General features: G+C 35.3%; 1 protein-coding gene across 1 annotated transcript; it reads right to left on the bottom strand.

The window, feature by feature from the left end:
* Window positions 1–4041: 4041 nt before the first annotated feature.
* gdnfa (glial cell derived neurotrophic factor a) lies at window positions 4042–13999 on the bottom strand. Its single transcript, XM_058790270.1, is given in 4 exon segments — window positions 4042–5714; window positions 5717–5962; window positions 12147–12359; window positions 13461–13999. Coding segments are annotated over 3 exon segments (708 nt in total). The 5' UTR covers window positions 12334–12359; window positions 13461–13999; the 3' UTR covers window positions 4042–5439.
* Between the last annotated feature and the right edge of the window lie 6904 nt (window positions 14000–20903).

Genomic DNA, 20903 nt, shown 5'->3' with positions numbered 1-20903 from the left:
ATGTTCCATCCATCCATCTATTTATTGTTCAATCTATCATTCCATCCATTTGTTGTTGTCATTCCATTTTTCCATCATCCATCTATTGTTCTATGTCATTCCATCCATCTGTTGTTATATCTGTCATTCCAATGTTCCATCCATCCATCCATCTATTGTTCTATCTGTCATTTCATCCATCCATCTATCTATTGTTCTGTCATTTCATCCATCCATCCATCATTCTACCTATCTATTGTTCAATCTATCATTCCATCCATCCATCCATCCATCGTTCTACCTATCTATTTTTCAATCTATTATTCCATCCATCTGTTATGTCATTCCAATGTTCCATCCATCCATCCATCTATTGTTCTGTCATTTCATCCATGCATCCATCTATTGTTCTATCTGTCACTTCATCCATCCATCCATCTATTGTTCAATCTATCATTCCATCTTTTGTCATTCCAATGTTCCATCCATCCATCCACCCATCCATCTATTGTTCTGTCTTTTCATCCATGCATCCATCTATTGTTCTCTGTCAATCCATCCATCATCATTATACCTATTATTCCATCCATCCATCTGTTCTATCTGTCATTCCATCCATCCATCCATTGTTCAATCGTTTCATCCAATCATCCATCTATCATTCTGTCTATCTGTCTATGCAACTATCTACCCATCCATCCATCCATCGTTATATCTATCCATCCGTCCTTCAGTCAGTCTGTTTATAAAGCTGCATCATGTTGCATGTTTTTGGCAGTCCAGGTCTTTCTCTGCATGAGCAGCTGAGGAATTAGTGTGATTTTCCTGCAGATCCGTCCTCATTCGTGCCGTTCTGGATCTAAATGTCTGAATGTAGGATCAGGCCTCTTCTGGTCCAATCAGACCAGACGCTTCTTCACAACCCTCTGCAGCCCCATGGAAACATTTCCACAGAGTGCCCAGATTTACTGCTCGGCCCAGCTTTACAGCCAGCTTTTGTTTACCATAGAATCCTGGGCCGCTGTTCAGGAATGCATTAGAGCCGAGCGGGACGGATCCTGACTCTCCAAACCGCTCCTCAGCCCTGAAATGTCTCCCAGCACGTCTGAGCTTCAGCTGACAGACAACTGATCTTCTGAAAGCCCTGGACTGTGATGGACTTCCTACTGTAAATATCATCATCTTTTTTTTGTTGATGTTGTTGTAAATGTAGTAATTTAACACACTGGTGTGTGTGTGTGTGTGTGTGTGTGTGTGTGTGAAATGTTTTAGATATTTTTCAACATATATTCATTGTTACATTTTTATATATAATATAAAAAATAAACATGACTATTTTTCTAGGTATGTTTAGAACTTCTTAGAAACATCTTATTGAAGTGCAATTTCTATAAAATGAAAAACCACTGGTCAAAAGGAAACCTTTGGATGAACTGTTTATGTATCTGGTTAACTGCTTTTATTTTTAAACCTCGTGCATTGATGATGCATTCATGAACGCACACAAAAGCATGATAGAAACGAGGTTTATTTTGTAAAAAGTTATAAAATGAATATTGTACAAAAATAAAGTCTGTAGAGAGCTTTGGTTCAGTAACACAAAACAAGACAAAACGTCTCACAGGACCGACAAACACTGCAGGACAGAAAATGAGTTTCAGCAGACATTTGAACTCTTATCTTGAATGTTCTCTTTCGAGGAATCCACGAACGTAAGTTACACGCAGTGAGCAAACCGTCATACGTCAGGACAGAGGATCGCAGCGAACGCGTGTTTTCCGTTACATCTACGGCTCCAAAGCACGTTTATCATGATTAAAGTGGAACGGCTGATGAAATATATCCTGATAAAAGAGGCACCTCGTGCTTTATAGAGGTTTGGCCTAGATACTTCTGAAATGGGGGAATTTGTTCAGGGATTACAGCATCATAATTCAACAGTAAAGCCCAAAGTATACTTCGGTTTATACGCGTACGTGTGATGCAAATTTCTTCAATAGAAAAGTACACGCTACCACCAGATTCTTATGCATCCAGGTCGCGCATGCGCATTGAATTTGTTTTGCACTAATCAGTTGTTACACAAGGTGGCAGCACTGGCCCACAGTCGAAAGTGAAACTAAAGAGGCTGAACGATAACAGCAAAATAGCGGAGACTGAAACAACAACAACAGACGGCCGCATTGAGAAGCACTTGAGTTATGAGAGAGCCCAGCTTCAGTTTGCTTGATATTGCAAACTGGTGCGTCTTAGCGTATTATTTTAATGTATTATCTTAATTATGAACACAGAAAACAGTTTTACCGTTTACTGCACTTTGTTATTCTTCTCGCGATTTCCCTCCAACAGCTAACCAGAAGTCTCGCACATTCATAGAAAACGGCTTACTTCCGCATTAAATAAGATGGATAGAGCTACCGCAAAAACGGAAGTTCAAAGATAAAATTCTAAAGATGCATATGCGTACAAAAACAAAGTATACTTTGGGCTTAATGCACAGAAAGGCTTGTGTTTTCTCTTCCTACGGGCCTGTTTACAGTCGAAGACCCAGATTGCTCTACAATTGAGAGAATTGATCCTGTTGAGAAGTTTATTTCAAGTCGGTTAGAGCAGACAAAGCTGATTTGACATAATTGGTCTTAAACGACGGGGGTCCGCTGCGCTTCTCCGTACAGATTAATGGGTAAACGGCCGGTTTGACCTCAGCGGTTGCTCCAGGCCGGACCGAGCGGACAGCGGGTTTAAAGAGGTCACATGTAACATTATTTGCTCTGATCAAACAGTCCATTTGTGGCGCTCGGCTCGGCTCGGCGCAGGCGGTCTCTGGCACTGATTTCATTACAGTGAGATGTAAACACGTCAGGCCAGGCCGTATTTTAAAGAGATAATTGGAGACGAGCCATCTGAGGTCCGGCTTGAGCACACGACGGACCGCGCTGCCTGTTTTAATGACGGAAAAAATCGAGACTTTCGCTTTTTGCAAAACAACATCAGCTTTTTATTTTCTACAATAATACTTGGTCCTCTGCCCGCTTATTATCTGTTCTTTTGTTGTAGGAAACAACGGCAGACTGTCTGGTGGAGCTGGAGACCAAAGACACGTCTTTTCCATCACCGAACGTCACAGACGGGACGCAATTATCCGCTTTTCTTTCGTTCATCTAAAGATTCTCTCCGATTTACTCAAGCTCATGTCGTTCCAAATCCATTTGACCTTCTTCTGTCAAACGCCAAAAAGGAGATCTAATGCAAAATGACATTTTCAAAGCATCATAACAAGACTTTTGCATTATTTTCCAAGTCTTCTGAAGTCGTGTGAAGCTTTGCTTGAGGAACAAACACACATTTTAGTTGCTGTTCATGAACAAAATGTACAGTAGCTCTAAAATCTCATGCATTTTTCACACTTGTCAAGTTGCAATCTTTCATCTGACATGCAAAAAACAGTGAGGTTTGGATTCAGTGATGTCAAACCGGGCACAAGGGTCTAAATGCAAGGGTCAGTGTGTTTGACCTTAAGATTTTAGAGGTTTGCATTGAAAAACGTCTTAAATTTGGGTTGGTTCCTCATGCATATCAATCATATGACTTCAGAAGACTTTGAATAACATGGGCAAGTTATATTCACTATTTTCATTGGGCCAAATGACACTGTAAATCCTGATCTACCGTCACTGAATGGGAACCAGAATCTGCGTAAAGGTTTTGGTCACATTTACTTTTTGGTGAATCAATTTTGCAGGAAAAATCCATTGGTTTTAATTGGGAATTGCGTGAAAGGGGTACAAGATTTCCTCATGCAGATTTTGCAATGGGTTCAAGTGGGTTGTGTCATTTTTGATACACAGACCAACAGAAATCTGCTTGATTTGAAAAGTGATTTCTGTTTGAGCTGTTTCGTAATAATTAATTAAATAATATATAATGTATATTAAAAAAATATATAAAATACAAAAATGCTCAGATCTAAAACATTTCATATGCTATATATATATATATATATATATATATATACAACAAAAATATTTAATAAAATATAAAATAAAATATATTCGAAAAATAGAAATATATTTTATAATTTTCAATTTTTTGTTTTATAATATTTATAAAAATATATTTCTATTTTTTCTAATATATTTTACTAGAAAAATATAATTAATATTAGAAAAAAATGGCAGCCCCCATGTTTGACCATGAGACTTGAGAGATTTTCTAATACTAAGTAGTATTAATATTAAAAAAAATTGTAAAAAAAAGTTATTATTTATTTATTTTTTGCATATATAATATCTGAATTGTTGTTTTTAGATCTGAGCATAATATTAGTGAAATTTTGGCTAAATATGGTGTGCAAAAAAAATCCATGGTGTGTGTATATATCTGTCTATCGCACCTTTAAACTCTCATTTTGTGAGTCACAACATGTTTGGAACGACATGAGCTTGAATAAATGACGAATTGTGAACAGTTTCTTGAAAAACACATGCTCAAATTTGGCACCATCCAAGATAGAGAACAAAAACCCCTCCTTAAATAAATAAGAGAAACAAACACTCTAATACAATGGATTGCAATAAATAACAATAACTTAATTAAATCTCAATAAATACATTTTCATATATACTATATATATAGATAGCTTTCTGGATATTAAAGATCTGGAGTCTGTCGTTGTGGTTCTCTGTGTAAACGTGATAATCCACTGCAGGCGCGTCACGTTCCTTTATCCCACCGTGTTTGTTGCTGGATAAACGATGTGGTTTGGTAACAAAGTGAATACTGGATATATCTGGGATCTCCTTCCGAGAGTCCTCGGCCCAGTCTTGAAGCGTTTCGCGCTCTGAAAAAAATTATTCTCTTAGTATTTTTGTCTTGGTTTCTAGTATAAATATCTTAACATTCTTGAATCAAGATGCATTTATTGCACAAGTAAAATGATTTAAGATATTATGTCTTGTTTTCAGTAAAAAAATAAATAAATCTAACTTTTGTTAGTTTTTGCTTAAAACAAGCAAAAAAATCTGCCAATGCGGCAAGAAAAATAATCTTGTTTAGCCTTTGAATTAAATGTATTTTTCTAACCCCATTGGGAGATTTTTTTGCTTGTTTTAAGAAAGAATTAACAAAATTTTGATTATATATATTTTTTTAGAAAATGACTTAATACAATGTGTAAAAAAGTACTGGCAGCTCATTACACACAACATTATCCATTAATTTTACGGACATTTCTGTTTTCTCTAAACAACAATGCAATGGAGTGTAAAATTCAAAATACTGGTAAAACACCTGTAAAAAAATAATTACGGACAAATTCCTTCAAAATATACAGTATATTGACAAATTTCACTTGTCAAGAAAATGCATCTTGATTCAAGAATGTTTAGATATTTATACTAGAAAACAAGACAAAAACATTATGGAAGAGAATCTTTTTTTGCAGTACGCGGGTTTCGTCCGTCAAACGCAAGCGCACTTTTTAGCCGAATGCTTCTTCAGAGTATGGTATTCCAAGCTGTCGTCCAGAAACGAGATGTCGTCGTCGAAAGCAATGGGCCGGCAGCAAGTCCGAGACGGCGTTTCCTTGTCCAGCTTCTTGTTGTGGGTGAGGTTGTTGAGGATCTTGTCGTAGTTGGTCTCGGCGTCGAAACACGGGCCGCTGCAGTAGCGGAAGATCAGCTCCTCTTTGGTCCTGTAACCCAAGCCCAGGTCTGTGAAGTTGAGGTGGATCTCTTCAGCAGACACCCACGCCCTTGAACTTTGACCCTGTCGTCTCGGCTGTCCTTACGGCCTCGTCCGCGACTCCTCTTCCGGTCTCCTCGTCCCCGGCTGCTCCTCTCGGTGTTTGTTGCTCCTTTCTGTCGGCCTCTGTCCCGCTTGGTTTGCGAGTCTGCGTCGGAGGATCTGCGCAGTCGGCCGATGGTGGCTTCGATGAAGTCCATTACGCTCTCAAACTGCTCCGGGTAAAAGCCGTTCACGTCATCTTCAAGAGACAGAACAAAACACGTCAGCTGTGTGGTTTACGCTGCAAAAAAATGATTTTCTTATCTAAACATTCTGGAATCAAGATGCATTACAAGTAAAATGATTTAAGATATTATGTCTTGTTTTCTTAAAACAAGCAAAAATATCTGCCAATGGGGTAAGAAAAATCATTTTAATTCAAAGGCTAAACAAGATTATTTTTCTTGCCACATTGGCAGATGTTTATGCTTGTTTTATGGAAAACTAACAAAATTTAGATTTTTTCTTAAATCATTTTATTTGTCAAGTAAATGCTAACTAACTAAAACTATTCAAAACTTGAAATAATGAAATAAAATATTTTTTAAAAAAAACTTTCAGGTATACAAAACTGTTTATAATTTTATTAAAGTTGAAGTACTAAAATTACTTAAAAGTGAAATAAAAACCAATTGTTAAAAAAACAATAAAAATAAACAGAAATTAAAAACTAATAAAAATGACAAAAACAACAAAATCACTGAACCTAAAACTGAAAATAATAAAAACTACATGAACATAAACTAATAAAAATGACAAAAACACAACAACATTAGTAAAATTACTAAAAAACAACAAAACTAAATAGACATTTAAAAATAAAATGATAAAAGCACAACATAAATTACTAAAATGAAAATAATAAAAACCAAATAGGCATTAAAGAAAAATTATAAAAATGACAATAACACAAAATTACTAAAACTGAAATAAAATAATCAAAACTATATACATTTTTTTAAAATAATAATAAAAATGACTCAAAATTAAATAAATAGTAATAAAACTAAATAGACATATTTAAAAATAAATAATAATAATAAAGCCTACAAAAACATAACAAAATTACTAAAACTAAAATAAAAATAAATAGACATATTAAAAACAAGAACACAACAAAATTACTAAAACTGAAATAAAAAATAAGAAAAACTTAACAGATATACTTAAAAAATAAAATAAAACCAACAAAAACACACAACAAAATGACAAACTTTGAAAAGAAACTGGAAAATGACACTAATTATATACTATATTAATGAAAACACTGATGTGAATTTCAGTATAAATATGCTCGTTTGATTAGTGACCTAGAATGTGAAATAGTTTAACGTTTGAAAGATTTTCTGTTTGTTTCCAGGTTGAAGTGAGATTGTGCTCTGCAGATCCTCAGCATGCGCTCAGACGTTTGGACTTCACTGTATATACGACATTGTTTATTTGTCACTATCGACCATCCCAAATAACGGCCCATGAGTCACGGGATCTCGCCGTCACTGGACGGACTGTTCTCATGTCAGGACCGCGATGGAAAATCTTATAGATCGTGACATTGAGGTACAGCAGAAATACATCTGCTCAACCGCAAACTCGAAACATGCTCGCCGCCCTCATCTTAAACAAAAGCAAGCGCACGTTTGATCTGCATGTAATGCATCATGATTTCATTACAGTCAGAACTCAAAGTTCACTATCCATTCAACCCAACAGACCGGCCGTGTCAGTTCTTGGAAACGCCTTGCAACAATCGTGGTATATACACCTACATAATCTTGCTTGGTCATTTTTCCCTCGTTAAAAATGATTCAACTTGAAAGAAATGAATAGTACTTTCGGAAATGTTTCATTTATTCCCACTTATGAGATAATAAAAGCTGAACATTTACACACCCTCAGGCCATCGCAGATGTAGATGAGTCTGTTTCTTCAGCAGATTTGGAGAAATATAGCATCACATCACAAGTGAATGGGTGCCGTCAGAATGAGAGTCGATAAAAACATCACAATAATCCACAGCACTCCAGTCCATCAGTTAACATCTGGAGAAGACAAAAGCTGAAACTAATTCATCATTAAGACAACTCAAATATGAGTCCATAATCCATAATAACGCTTCCTCCAGTGAAAAAGTGCATCTGCTGTTGTCTCTCACATCAAAATCCAGCCACATATTTGTTTAGAGCTGTTTTGGACTGTAAATGGTGCTTGATCTGTGCAGATTTCTCTCCTGACTTACTTTTTTTTCACTTGAGGAAGCGCTATTATGGATTATGGACTCATATTCGAGTTAAAAACGTCTTAATGCTGGATTTCTCTCAGCTTTTGTCCTGATGGACTGGAGTGGTGTGGATTATTGTGATGTTTTTATCAGCTGTTTGGACTCATTCTGACGGCACCCATTCACTTTGGTGAGCAAGTGATGTGATGCTATATTTCTCCAAATCTGATGAAGAAACAAACTCATCTACATCTTGGATGGCCCGAGGGCGAGCACATTTTTAGCAGATTTGCATTTTTGGGTGACGCAGATGCTGTAAGCGTCTTATATTAGCCGTTTCGCCAGACTTCAGTTGTAAGAGAAGCAAATACTGTGAGCTGTTCAATAAAGAAGTTTATTCAAAAACAAGCAGCTTCCGAGAAATGCAGTTTAATGACCGAGAACATGCAAATTATGTGTAATGGAATCGCTGTTTACTTGTAAAATTAGGACAGGGTGCTTTTAATGCCAATTGTAAACCACACCTTAACTAAAAGAAATTAACTCTCAAAACCTGTTTCAGTGATTTTCATGCCTGCTATTTCATGCAAATATCAGCACATCTAACATGCATGAACACCTGTTTCGTGTTACAGATGCACCATATGGCAGGTAAAGTGCAGTGTTCTCTGTGGGGCTGAGATGATTCAGATGTTTAGGGAATTTAGCCTTGCTTGAGATGTTTGTATGAGCTTCAACCGTTTGTGAGCAGCAGGCGTGATGAGCGGTGCCAGAATCGAGTAACCTTTACGCTGGTGTCATTTGTGTAACACAGTTGGTTACATGATCTACAGAGGTATCGGATGAATCTGACAAACGCTGGCTGTGTCTCAAATCTCTGTGCTGCCTACATAGAAAGCAATTTTGTACATCACCGGATGATTGAACAATGAATAAACGGGCACATTCACATTTAAACGCCCAAACGCCAGGTGCTCATTTTAGTTCTATGCAAGTTTGTTTTTATCCAGGAAATACAATTCTAGCTTTATTATCTCGCAATTCTGACTTTTTATCTCGCAATTCTGATTTTGTCTCAATTCAGATATGTCTTACAATTCTGGCTTTATATATCGCAATTCTGGCTTTATTATCTCGCAATTCTAACTTTTTATCTCGCAATTCTGATTTTGTCTCAATTCAGATATGTTTCTCAATTCTGGCTTTATATAATCGCAATTCTGATTTTGTCTCAATTCAGATATGTCTTACAATTCTGGCTTTATATATCGCAATTCTGGCTTTATTATCTCGCAATTCTAACTTTTTATCTCGCAATTCTGATTTTGTCTCACAATTCAGATATGTTTCTCAATTCTGGCTTTATATCTCGCAATTCTGATTTTGTCTCAATTCAGATATGTCTTACAATTCTGGCTTTATATCTCGCAATTCTGACTTTTTATCTCGCAATTCTGATTTTGTCTCAATTCAGATATGTCTTACAATTCTGGCTTTATATATCACAATTCTGGCTTTATTATCTCGCAATTCTAACTTTTTATCTCACAATTCTGATTTTGTCTCAATTCAGATATGTCTTACAATTCTAGCTTTATATAATCGCAATTCTGACTTTATCTCCTCACAATTCTAACTTTTTATCTCACAATTCTGATTTTGTCTCACAATTCAGATATGTTTCTCAATTCTGGCTTTATATCTCGCAATTCTGATTTTGTCTCAATTCAGATATGTCTTACAATTCTGGCTTTATATCTCGCAATTCTGACTTTTTATCTCGCAATTCTGATTTTGTCTCAATTCAGATATGTCTTACAATTCTGGCTTTATATATCGCAATTCTGGCTTTATTATCTCGCAATTCTAACTTTTTATCTCGCAATTCTGATTTTGTCTCAATTCAGATATGTCTTACAATTCTAGCTTTATATAATCGCAATTCTGACTTTATCTCCTCACAATTCTAACTTTTTATCTCACAATTCTGATTTTGTCTCACAATTCAGATATGTTTCTCAATTCTGGCTTTATATCTCGCAATTCTGATTTTGTCTCAATTCAGATATGTCTTACAATTCTGGCTTTATATCTCGCAATTCTGACTTTTTATCTCGCAATTCTGATTTTGTCTCAATTCAGATATGTCTTACAATTCTAGCTTTATATATCGCAATTCTGACTTTATTATCTCACAATTCTAACTTTTTATCTCACAATTCTGATTTTGTCTCACAATTCAGATATGTTTCTCAATTCTGGCTTTATATCTCGCAATTCTGATTTTGTCTCAATTCAGATATGTCTTACAATTCTGGCTTTATATCTCGCAATTCTGACTTTTTATCTCGCAATTCTGATTTTGTCTCAATTCAGATATGTCTTACAATTCTGGCTTTATATATCGCAATTCTGGCTTTATTATCTCGCAATTCTAACTTTTTATCTCGCAATTCTGATTTTGTCTCACAATTCAGATGTTTCTCAATTCTGGCTTTATATCTCGCAATTCTGATTTTGTCTCAATTCAGATATCTCTTACAATTCTGGCTTTATATAATCGCAATTCTGACTATCTCCTCACAATTCTAACTTTTTATCTCACAATTCTGATTTTGTCTCACAATTCAGATATGTTTCTCAATTCTGACTTTATTATCTCGCAATTCTGACTTTTTATCTCGCAATTCTGATTTTGTCTCAATTCAGATATGTCTTACAATTCTAGCTTTATTATCTCGCAATTCTGACTTTATTAACTCACAACTGTGACTTTGTCTCACAATTCAGATATGTTTCGCAATTCTGACTTTATATCTCACAGTTCTGACCATCTCAGAATTAACTCAGAATTGTGAGAATGGTACCTTGTAATTGATATAAACTCGCAATTCTAAGAGAAAAAGTCGGATTTGTGAGATCTGTGAGGAAAAATTAGGAATTATGAGATAAAAAGTCGCGATTACCTTTTTTATATTTTATTCCGCAGCAGAAACAAAAAACAGAATGGCAAGATGAAAACTCAGAATTGCAAGTTTATGTCTCTCAGTTCTGAGAAAAAAAAAGAAAAAAAGTCCACACCTTTTCCCTTTTTTATTACCCTTTTTATATTTTGCAAATGCAAATGGATGCAAATCAGTGTTTTGTTAAATGTACAGTCTGTTCAATATGTCAAACCATAATTTTCACTCATGTTTTCTATCAGAGCAACATTTAGAAAGATGCATCTCAATCATGCACTCAAAACCTTTTCATTTGCTTCATGTAAAACATCTGACTGAAAGTCTGCAAATGCACTGCATGTTCTTCACTGCTTTTAGTGGCTGCTCTCTGGACTGCCATTACAAGAACACATTTTGGAGCGATTCAGAGGACTAGAGACACTGATGCATGCAGGGATCGAATCCCCAAGACACAAGTCTCTGAGTGATTCAACATGTGTTTGTTTTTTTGCAGCTCCCATCGTCTGTTGTTCACTATAGTTTCAGCAAGCCTTACATTATGCAAGGGTCTGGCGGAGCGTCCGACTTCGAAATAAATTCATGCATATTTTCGGCCAGTCCAGCGCGAACCGTTCCACATGCCTAGTATGACTCGTTAATACTCTAATTTAGAAAGTTCCCACGATGCAAGAAGGCTACTGTGTAAAAGATGAGGCCGCTATTAAACATCTGGAACAGCTGCTTAAATGCACAACGAATGTATAGTTCATGCCTCTCCCGTCACGTCAGTATCTGTTGATGTTCACAACAGCACCTTACTTAAGAAACCGTGTGAGAAAAGTGCTGGAGTCAAACGTAAACAATCCGCGCAGACTTCATCTCAAGTAGGTTTATAAGAAAACAACGTGACTTTGAAAGCCCGTCCTCTGTGTTATAAGGCCAAACGCCGCTTTCGTTTTCAGGTTTTTCTTGCTGTTGAACAGATGGGGGTTTGTTACGTAAAACATGTGGTCACAGTGCTTACGAAGGTAATGTTTCAGTTAACATACTGTACTCTTGACCAGTATATTGTCACAGTTGTGCATCTGTATCTGGGTTGCTCAACATGCAGCTATGCAAGTAATTGAAAGCAGTTCTTCATTGCAATTGAACTAAAACGAATTAACACGTCTCCTTTGAGATGTGCATTGAAGAAATTGAGAGTTGCATGCTCGGTGACTTACATTGTTCCTCCATGGAGGCTTGTTTTTGGTGCGTGGTTTCAGGTTGGGAGTCGATGATGGGGTCCAGAGCGGGCGTCTCACTGCGGACGACGGCTCTTTTGGATGGCTGCAGCTTGTGGAAGACGGGACGTGCGGAAACGGAGCTCAGGAGCAACAAACACGTGGCTAGAATGTCCCATAACTTCATTTTAGACTCAGTTCCTTTGAGGGAAGCTGCAACGGTGCAAAGGTAAAAGCATGAACGTCTGCACAAAAGCATGCATGAGTGACAAAACGTGGCTTTGAATGGAAAACAGAGAGACTTTTCATGTGTTAATTTGACGAACGCCTTGTTTGTTTTGTACTCGGCGCTACTGAAAGCCTTCCCAGAGGGAAACGGTTCAGAGCGAAGTGTTGTAACTTGTGAGAAGTGCAGAATTAAATATTCTGATGAGGGCCCTGCGTGAAATGTGTTCTGTAGGCCAGTTAATGCTGAACAGATTTCTGTCAGTATTACAGGGCAGAAAAATGCGTGTTTTCTGCCAGTTTTTCCCCGGATCCCAAAAACTCTTGTTGATGAAAAGGCAAATAAAATCGACCAGTTTCATGAACGCAATGAAGTTTACAATGACTTTTATGAGCCTTTATTGCAGTAAATGACGCTTTACTCCGAACAGCTCTGATTTTTGATCATTAAAACCTGCTGTTTCTACGTGTAATTAATAGCTTTTTTATATTTTAAGTCATGTAATCATTTGGTTAAGACATTTACTGCATCATACAAACAATCAGAGTTGCATAAATCCACGATTTTATTTTTAAAGTTAAGTATTTGACCTATTAAAATGAGTCTATTAAATTTGCTCCAAAGCTGCTCCTCATAGTGACGTGAAGTAAACAAACTCTTAAAGGTTTCTCCATATTATTTACTGAGCATTTTCAGTGTTTTATGGAAGTTACAAAGCTATGTTTACAGTAACTAATTTCAGCTGGAAGAGTCCTATTATAGAATACAGTTTTATGTTAGAAGATCGGTGCACTCTTGAAAATAAAGGATTCAAATTGGGTTACACAGATGTTTTTTGCTTTTTTTTTTTTTAAATTTTATTATTTATTTATTTTTAGCAGATTTGGTGCATCAGAATCTGAGGAACCTACAATCAAATGTCCAACTTTTTAATTTCCAAAGATTAAGTGCTGCTGGAAGGGTTATCAATACGAAAAGAAACGTCAATTACGTTTATGTTTAAGAGTGTACGCGGGAAAATTACTGTAAAACATGAATAAGGAAAAACTATTTTGTGTTCATATGCAGAAAGAATGAGATAAATTCACCTTAAATGGGGTCCATACAGACCGGAGCTTCAGAAAAGCCAAATTCTCAGTAAATCAGGAAACATCCAAAGGTCCAAAAGATAAAATCCGTGCGTTATCCTCAAACTATCACGATTCCAGGTCCATTCACAACATGTTATCCGCTAGATCCCAATGAAGCGTGCGCAGAAGTGTCCAGAGTGTCCAACTGACGCGCCGCGCCGCTCAGCTCGCCGTGCGCAACGCGCCGCGCGGAACCGTGATGCTGCCGCGTCTGTAACGAGAGAGAAAACCAGCAGCAGCGGCTCAGATGAAGACATCGGGATCCGGATCCGAACTAACTGTAATAGTTTCCCGTGTCTGTCAAAGCGCGCCGCATTCTGCCTCCGAGACGCGACGCGACGCAACGCACAGGTGATGAAATCCAGGTGAATGTTTGTTAATATCCGCACGGATCAGGTGAGAGTGAAGCGCGGCTGTACAGCAGATGGTGTGTGTGTGATATCTGTCAGCAGCACACAGCGGTCATGATCCGCTCGCTCGCGCGTCTCTGTACGCGTCTGACGCTCACACTCAGCTTTGAGCGCGTTTAAATACGCTCAGGGGTTCGAGCGCGCTGACGTCACGCTGGGGCCCCGCCCTCATTTTTCTCATGCTCTCACAACTCAGATCCATCCATCCATCACCGTTTCCATCCGCACAAATAAAGCACCAACTAAAACCAGAGAGAGTTTGTGAGCAACTTTTGAAGTGAGATCAATGCACAAAGCAAAATCTGGATTTATGCGGCTACCATTGTGTATATTACAGAAAATTATGCACTAAATATCTAAAGCATCTGATCTTATGGCTATGATGACCAAAGATTGAAACGTACACTAATAAAATTATGCAAAAACTATTTAGATTAAAGCCTCATCTTTTGGATTTTTCAGTGTTTCCGTAGTAATATTCTTTGAAGTACCTTGCAATGTCTGCAATAAATAGCATGGTGTTAATCTGGTACGGCCGCTTTGTTTTGTAAGGGAGGTTTGTGGTGTTTGGTGTGGTGTTTGTGTGTCGTTCCACAGGATTAAGCTGCGCCACACTGTCTTTATTAAAGCCATCTTTACTAAATTAAGGGATCAGTGACAGCAGTTTTTTCAAACTTTAAAACCCGTCTGCCATTATAAATGGAGCTCTGAATTCATTCTGAGTAATATGAGAGCATCGACTAACCCTAACGTTATCCTAAATATTTCTGATGAGTCGTGGCGGTTAATGTGTGAACGAACTCATTCATTGCATTTATTCATTTTTTTCTGCATGCAGATGCAGAACCAATTTAATGAGGAATGCAACAGCAATTCATCCTCTGAATGTGATCGTAAAGCAATAGATCACCCAAGAATGAACATTTGCTGGAAATGTACTCAGCCTCAGGCCACCAAGATGTAGATGAATGTGTTTCTTCATCAGGTTTGTAGAAATGTGTCTCTGCATCAGTGTCTCAGCAATGGATGCTCTGCAGTGAATGGGTGCCGTCAGAATGAGAGTCGATAAAAACATCACGATAATCCACAGCACTCCAGTCCATCAGTTAACATCTGAAACGAATCCAGCATTAAGACGTTTTTAACTAAAATACATTGAGTCCATAATAACGCTTCCTCCAGTGAAAAGTGCATCTCACATCAAAATCCAGCCATGTATTAGTTTAGAGCTGTTTTGTCTTGTAAACGCTGCTTGATCTGCAGATTTCTCTCCTGATTCAGACCAGAACACTTCTTCACTGGAGGAAGCATTATTATGGATTATAGACTCAATGTATTTTAGTTAAAAACGTCTTAATGCTGGATTCGTTTCAGATGTTAACTGATGGACTGGAGTGCTGTGGATTATTGTGATGTTTTTATCGACTCTCGTTCTGACGGCACCCATTCACTGCAGAGCATCCATCGCTGAGACACTGATGCAGAGACACATTTCTACAAACCTGATGAAGAAACAAACTCATCCTAATCTGGGATGATCTGAGAGTAAATTTTCATTTTTGAATGAACTATTCCTTTAATAGATTGATGCATAGATGCTTTACAACAAGATACTGAACAACTGCCAAAAAAGCAGTGCAAATAAATGAATCACTGACAGCAGATGTGTGTGTGTGTGTGTGTGTGTGTGTGTTTGTATGTATGCTTTGTATAAAATAGTTGAGGAGGAGGAGGGTTTCCCCAGCTGAGCCTCGGTCCCTCCCAAGATTCCTTCTCATCTACTCATCGTCTCATCTTAGGGAGTTTTTCTTGCTACTGTCATCTTTGGCTTCCCTGAGGGACTTTGTAAGCCTCTATTCATTGTAAAGCTGGTTGGAACAATCTGCATTGTGAAGAACTCTATACAAACAAATTGAATTGGAAAAACTGAATTGAATTAAAGCTGCATGGCATTATAAAGCGATGCTCTCTAAACATCCTGCCATGAGTCTGAAAGCACATCCACGCACAGATACAGGGATTTAGAAGTCATTTGAAAGAAAACATGCATAAAACGTGAAGACATAGATGTTTGAAAAGTAATTATCTCAGAAAAACTGATGGATGAACATTAGCTACATTAAAAGAAAAATTGATACAGTTTTTTTAAATTATTTTACTTAAACTAATTGTGTAATAATAATAAATATTAAATATTATTTTACTAATTATATAATAATTATGTAATTGCATATAAGGTATATAATTTATGCAGTTCCTATGTATTCATTAAGACTAAATATTTGTACTTTTAAAAACATACAAATATTAGTTATACTGCAGGAGTTTCATCTGAAAAAAAAAAACTAAAAGAGGATAAAACTAATTGGAAAATAAATGAAGTAATTTTAAACAATATTTGTATTTTTTTTTATAAATGTGTATGTGCGTGCATGTGTGTATATATATATATAGATAACTCAATTTTCAAAAATCATGCATTCCAATTAATATCAATTAAACTGCAGTTGGTTTGTTTTTGATTAAATAATAATAACTTAAAAATACAGCTAGCTAACACAATAAAAACATAACACAATAAAAAACATGATTTATGAAAATTAATAACGGAGTTATGTGTTTTTGCAAATAAACTTCCTATATATATGTGTGTGTGTGTGTGTGTATATATATATATATATATATATATATATATGTATGTGTGTGTGTATGTATACACACACACACACACACACACATATATATAATATAGATAGATAGATAGACAGATAGATACACACACACACATTAATATTTGTACTTTTAAGAAATATTTAGTCACTGCAGAATTTTGAACAACACTTTTCTTCTCTTACAATATTATATATAGAATTATAGAATAAAGTCCTGCAGTATGACTAAATGCCTGTATTTATTAAACATACACACATTCAGTGTAGTCTGATTTCATCTAGATATACAAAAATAACTAAAAGGGGATTTGTGGAAAATGTCAAACAATTTCCCCATGTTTTCCTCTTGTCTTGTGTATTCAAAGATGTCTACAAGAGTGTTCATTTAGTGTATTGTGAAGGCAAAAGCACTGGTTGTCATTATGATTTCCTAAAGAAATCTGTCATATAATACATGAAAGGCCAAACCCTTCGATTCAACACTCAAATCCTGAAAGGCAGGACAAGGCATGTTTTCTTTGAATGGGTATTAAGTTGAATATTCAGAACTTGGATGGGCTCATAAAGCGTGTTCGCTTTTAACCTTCTGTTGAGATCGTTTTCATAATGCTGGCTCAGAAATGGCATGTTTTTATGCTCTTCCCATCAGCTAGTTTATCCTCATGTGCTTTCTGAACACTCTGCGTTTCATTGTAACAAATGAAAACCTCTGTTTTGTTTTAGGATGCCGATCAAAGTAGTTACAAACATTTGAACCATTGCAAACGGTTTAGGCTCAGAATATGCTCGGAAACTATATGCTTAAACTGTCCAAATAGACACCATATTTGTCTGTTGAAATGTGCATTAATGATTGCAGGACAGCAAGCAGATGCTGTGGAGCCTCGGCTCGTGAAGTACGGCGAGTATCCGGTGTTCTTCAGCTGTGACATTGTGATCCCGTCGTTCCGTAGTGAAGTCCGATCTCCTGCTCCTGCATTTAGATATGTGTGTGTGGTTATATTTAAGTAATTTTGTCATAATTGGCCATAAGCCCAGTGCTCCTGCTTTAGGATCCTCATTGATCTATTTTCTCACTCTGCGAGTCTGTCTCTCACAGCGCAGCATTAACACCCACTTTTTTTTGCTTGTATTGACTGTGATTTTGACACTTGGATGTGCAAACAGCTAGTGTTCTAGATTAGGATGAAGAAAAAAGTGCTTTGAGAGTTGCATCATGTTAGGGTTATATATATATATATATATATATATATACACACACACACACACACACACATATATATATAAAACTTAAATAAAAAACGTTAAAATATTAATAAATAAAACAAAAATTAATAAAATAAAATCAGAAATACTTTTGTTAACTGAAATATATAATATAATAACTTATTTTATTTCAACTAGTTGTGTGTGTGTGTGTGTGTGTATATATATATATATATATATATATATATATATATATATATATATATATATATATATATACACACACACACACACACACACACACGTTTATATATATATACACACACACACACGCATATATATATATATATATATATATATATATATATATATATATATATATATATAACTTAAATGAAAAAACATTAAAATATTAATAAATAAAACAAACATTAATAAAATAAAATAAAATCAGAAATACTTTTGTTAACTGAAATATCATATAATAGAAAAACTTATCTTATTTCAACTAGTTGTGTGTGTGTGTGTATATATATATATATATATATATATATATATATATATATATGTATATATATGTATTTAAACATACATATAATAATGAACTAAAATAATACAAAATAAATATTATTAATAAACTATATAGACATATTTTTTAAAAACTAAACAAAATTACTAAAGCTTTAAATAAAATTTAACACTATATAATAGTAAAATCTAATTCAAAATATTAATAAAAATTATATTTAGTAGTATATCATTAATATATTAAAATAATATATGCACATGTGCATCATCTGTTTGGTTACATTATTATTATTTTTAATTTATTATTATTTATATTTATATTATTATTATTTATTTATAATTATTTAACTTAATTAGTTTCTATTGAAAAATGTAATAACTCAAGTATAGCTTTTGGCAGGAAAATATCCAAACAAGCTGGCATGACATTAAAAACCAAACAAACAAACATCAGTTCTGCATTTGTTGCTTAAGGCAGCATTTTAATACATCATAGTTGCAACACAATTAGAAATGTCATATTTTGCCTGCTATTTTTGTGCGCTGTGTATTTTTTTACGCTTATCAGCTGATCAAAGTCACTCACTCTTTCAGGTGCCCGTGTAGACGGTGAAGCAGCTCACTTGGTTTTGAACCCGAGCTGCAGTTTAGCTTGAATGTCAAACACATTAATGAGAATGTGGCAAACATGCGTGAGTAATCAGAGATCACTGACTGGATGAAATGCTCGGATAATGGAATTACAGGCATAAGGGTGCAGGGAACAAAGATCAGACTGCCACTGCTTGAGATGGGTGTTTCCCTGATTGAGAAAAGCTGCGCTCACCACAACTCAACACTGTAAACAATTAGATAAAATAAATGTTATTGCAGAACGCCAACGATAACATCTGCTGTGTTGGTGAGGTACCAAAGTACACAATGATGATGACCCACTAACGACTTGCATGAGATGTGTTTACATGCATAATTGCAAGTTTTTTGAATAACATTTGAATCAAACAATACTGTCTGCGTTATTGTAAATCATGTGATCTTTATTCCACTTTTCATTAGATGTGTTTTCAAACCTGGCGGCATTTCTTCTGCTTCTGCTGATGTGGCATCAAGTCATAATTGTTTGTAAACGCTTGGACACGTGTGATATTAGTGGTCACAAATAGTGGGTTGCAACGCAAAAATGGCACTACTGCTTAATGCATATAATAAAATGCATCTAACCATATAAATGTGCATCGATGGGTTAAATACACAGCAGATTTTAAAACACAGAAGAAAACACTATTCTGAATTTTCTATACTGTATATATGAATCTGATCAAACTTTATTTTGATGACAAATAGTGTGGGATGAGTTACATGCTAAAGTTTAATGCATTGTAAAAAATTATATTTCTAAGCTGTGAATAAAACAAAATGAATGGCGTACATTTTGAAAGGAATACGATTTCAGTTTTCAAAATTTCACATTTAAGGCAAGGCAAAATATTGTTTTCAATTTTGAGATTTTGGGATATTTGGCTTTTCATAACATGTTGTTTCAAACTTTAAAGTGTTTATTTTATTGCACTTTATCTCATTATGTCTGTAGATTCAATTACAATACATATCTTTAAAGGATGTTTTCTCTAAATTCTTTTATTATTTCTCAAATTCAGCAGCACTTACATACACCAAAATGTTCTTTCTATATTCTGAAGGATTGTACTGAGGGGTTTGTTCATATGTCTTCAGCTGATTTTATTATTGCACTTTATCTTTTTGTGTCTGTAGATTCAATTACAATACACATCTTTAAAGGTCGTTTTCTCAAAATGAGTTTTTTCTCCACTTCAGTAGCACTTATATATACCAAAATTTACAGTTTCACTCATATCTATATTCTGGAGGTTTTTACTGAGGGGTTTGTTCATATATCATTCGTTTGATTTTATTATTGCACTTTATCTTATTGCGTCTGTACATTTAAATACAATATTTAAAGGATGTTTTCTCTAAATGAGTTTGTTTCTTCACTTTAGCAGCACTTACATACACCAAAATTTACAGTGTTACTCCTGTCTATATTCTGAAGTATTTTACTGAGGGGTTTGTTGATATTATTTGCCTGATTTTATTATTGCACTTGATCTATTTGAGTCTGTAGATTTCAATGAAAATGCATATCTTTAAAATGAGTTTTTTCTTCACTTCACCAGCACTTACATACACCAACATTTACAGTTTTACTCCTATCTATATTCTGAAGGATTTTACTGAGGGGTTTGTTCATAAATCATTCGCTTAGTTTATATAACTGTTTTTCCTAAAAGCATGGCGAAAATGTATTCTTTCCTGACTGTTAACAGTATTTTCTGGTTTATGGAGTGATAGAAAGACAAATCCAAAATCCCCTCTATAAAAACCTTTAACTCTAATGTGTAAACAAAATGGAACAAGAATTTTAAACCTGGCTTTATCCAGTGTTCAGATTTATTTTCTGGAAATATATGCAAACATATAATGTCTCATTTACACATTGAAACACAACAGTTTAGAAAACTTTCTCTTTTTTGCAATTCTTAATATAATCAATCAAATCCAAT

The sequence above is a fragment of the Onychostoma macrolepis genome, chromosome 10, assembly GCF_012432095.1.
Source record: "Onychostoma macrolepis isolate SWU-2019 chromosome 10, ASM1243209v1, whole genome shotgun sequence".
Lineage (NCBI taxonomy): Eukaryota > Metazoa > Chordata > Actinopteri > Cypriniformes > Cyprinidae > Onychostoma > Onychostoma macrolepis.
Note: the sequence above shows the minus strand (reverse complement) of the source record. Positions and strands in the feature narration are given on the sequence as shown.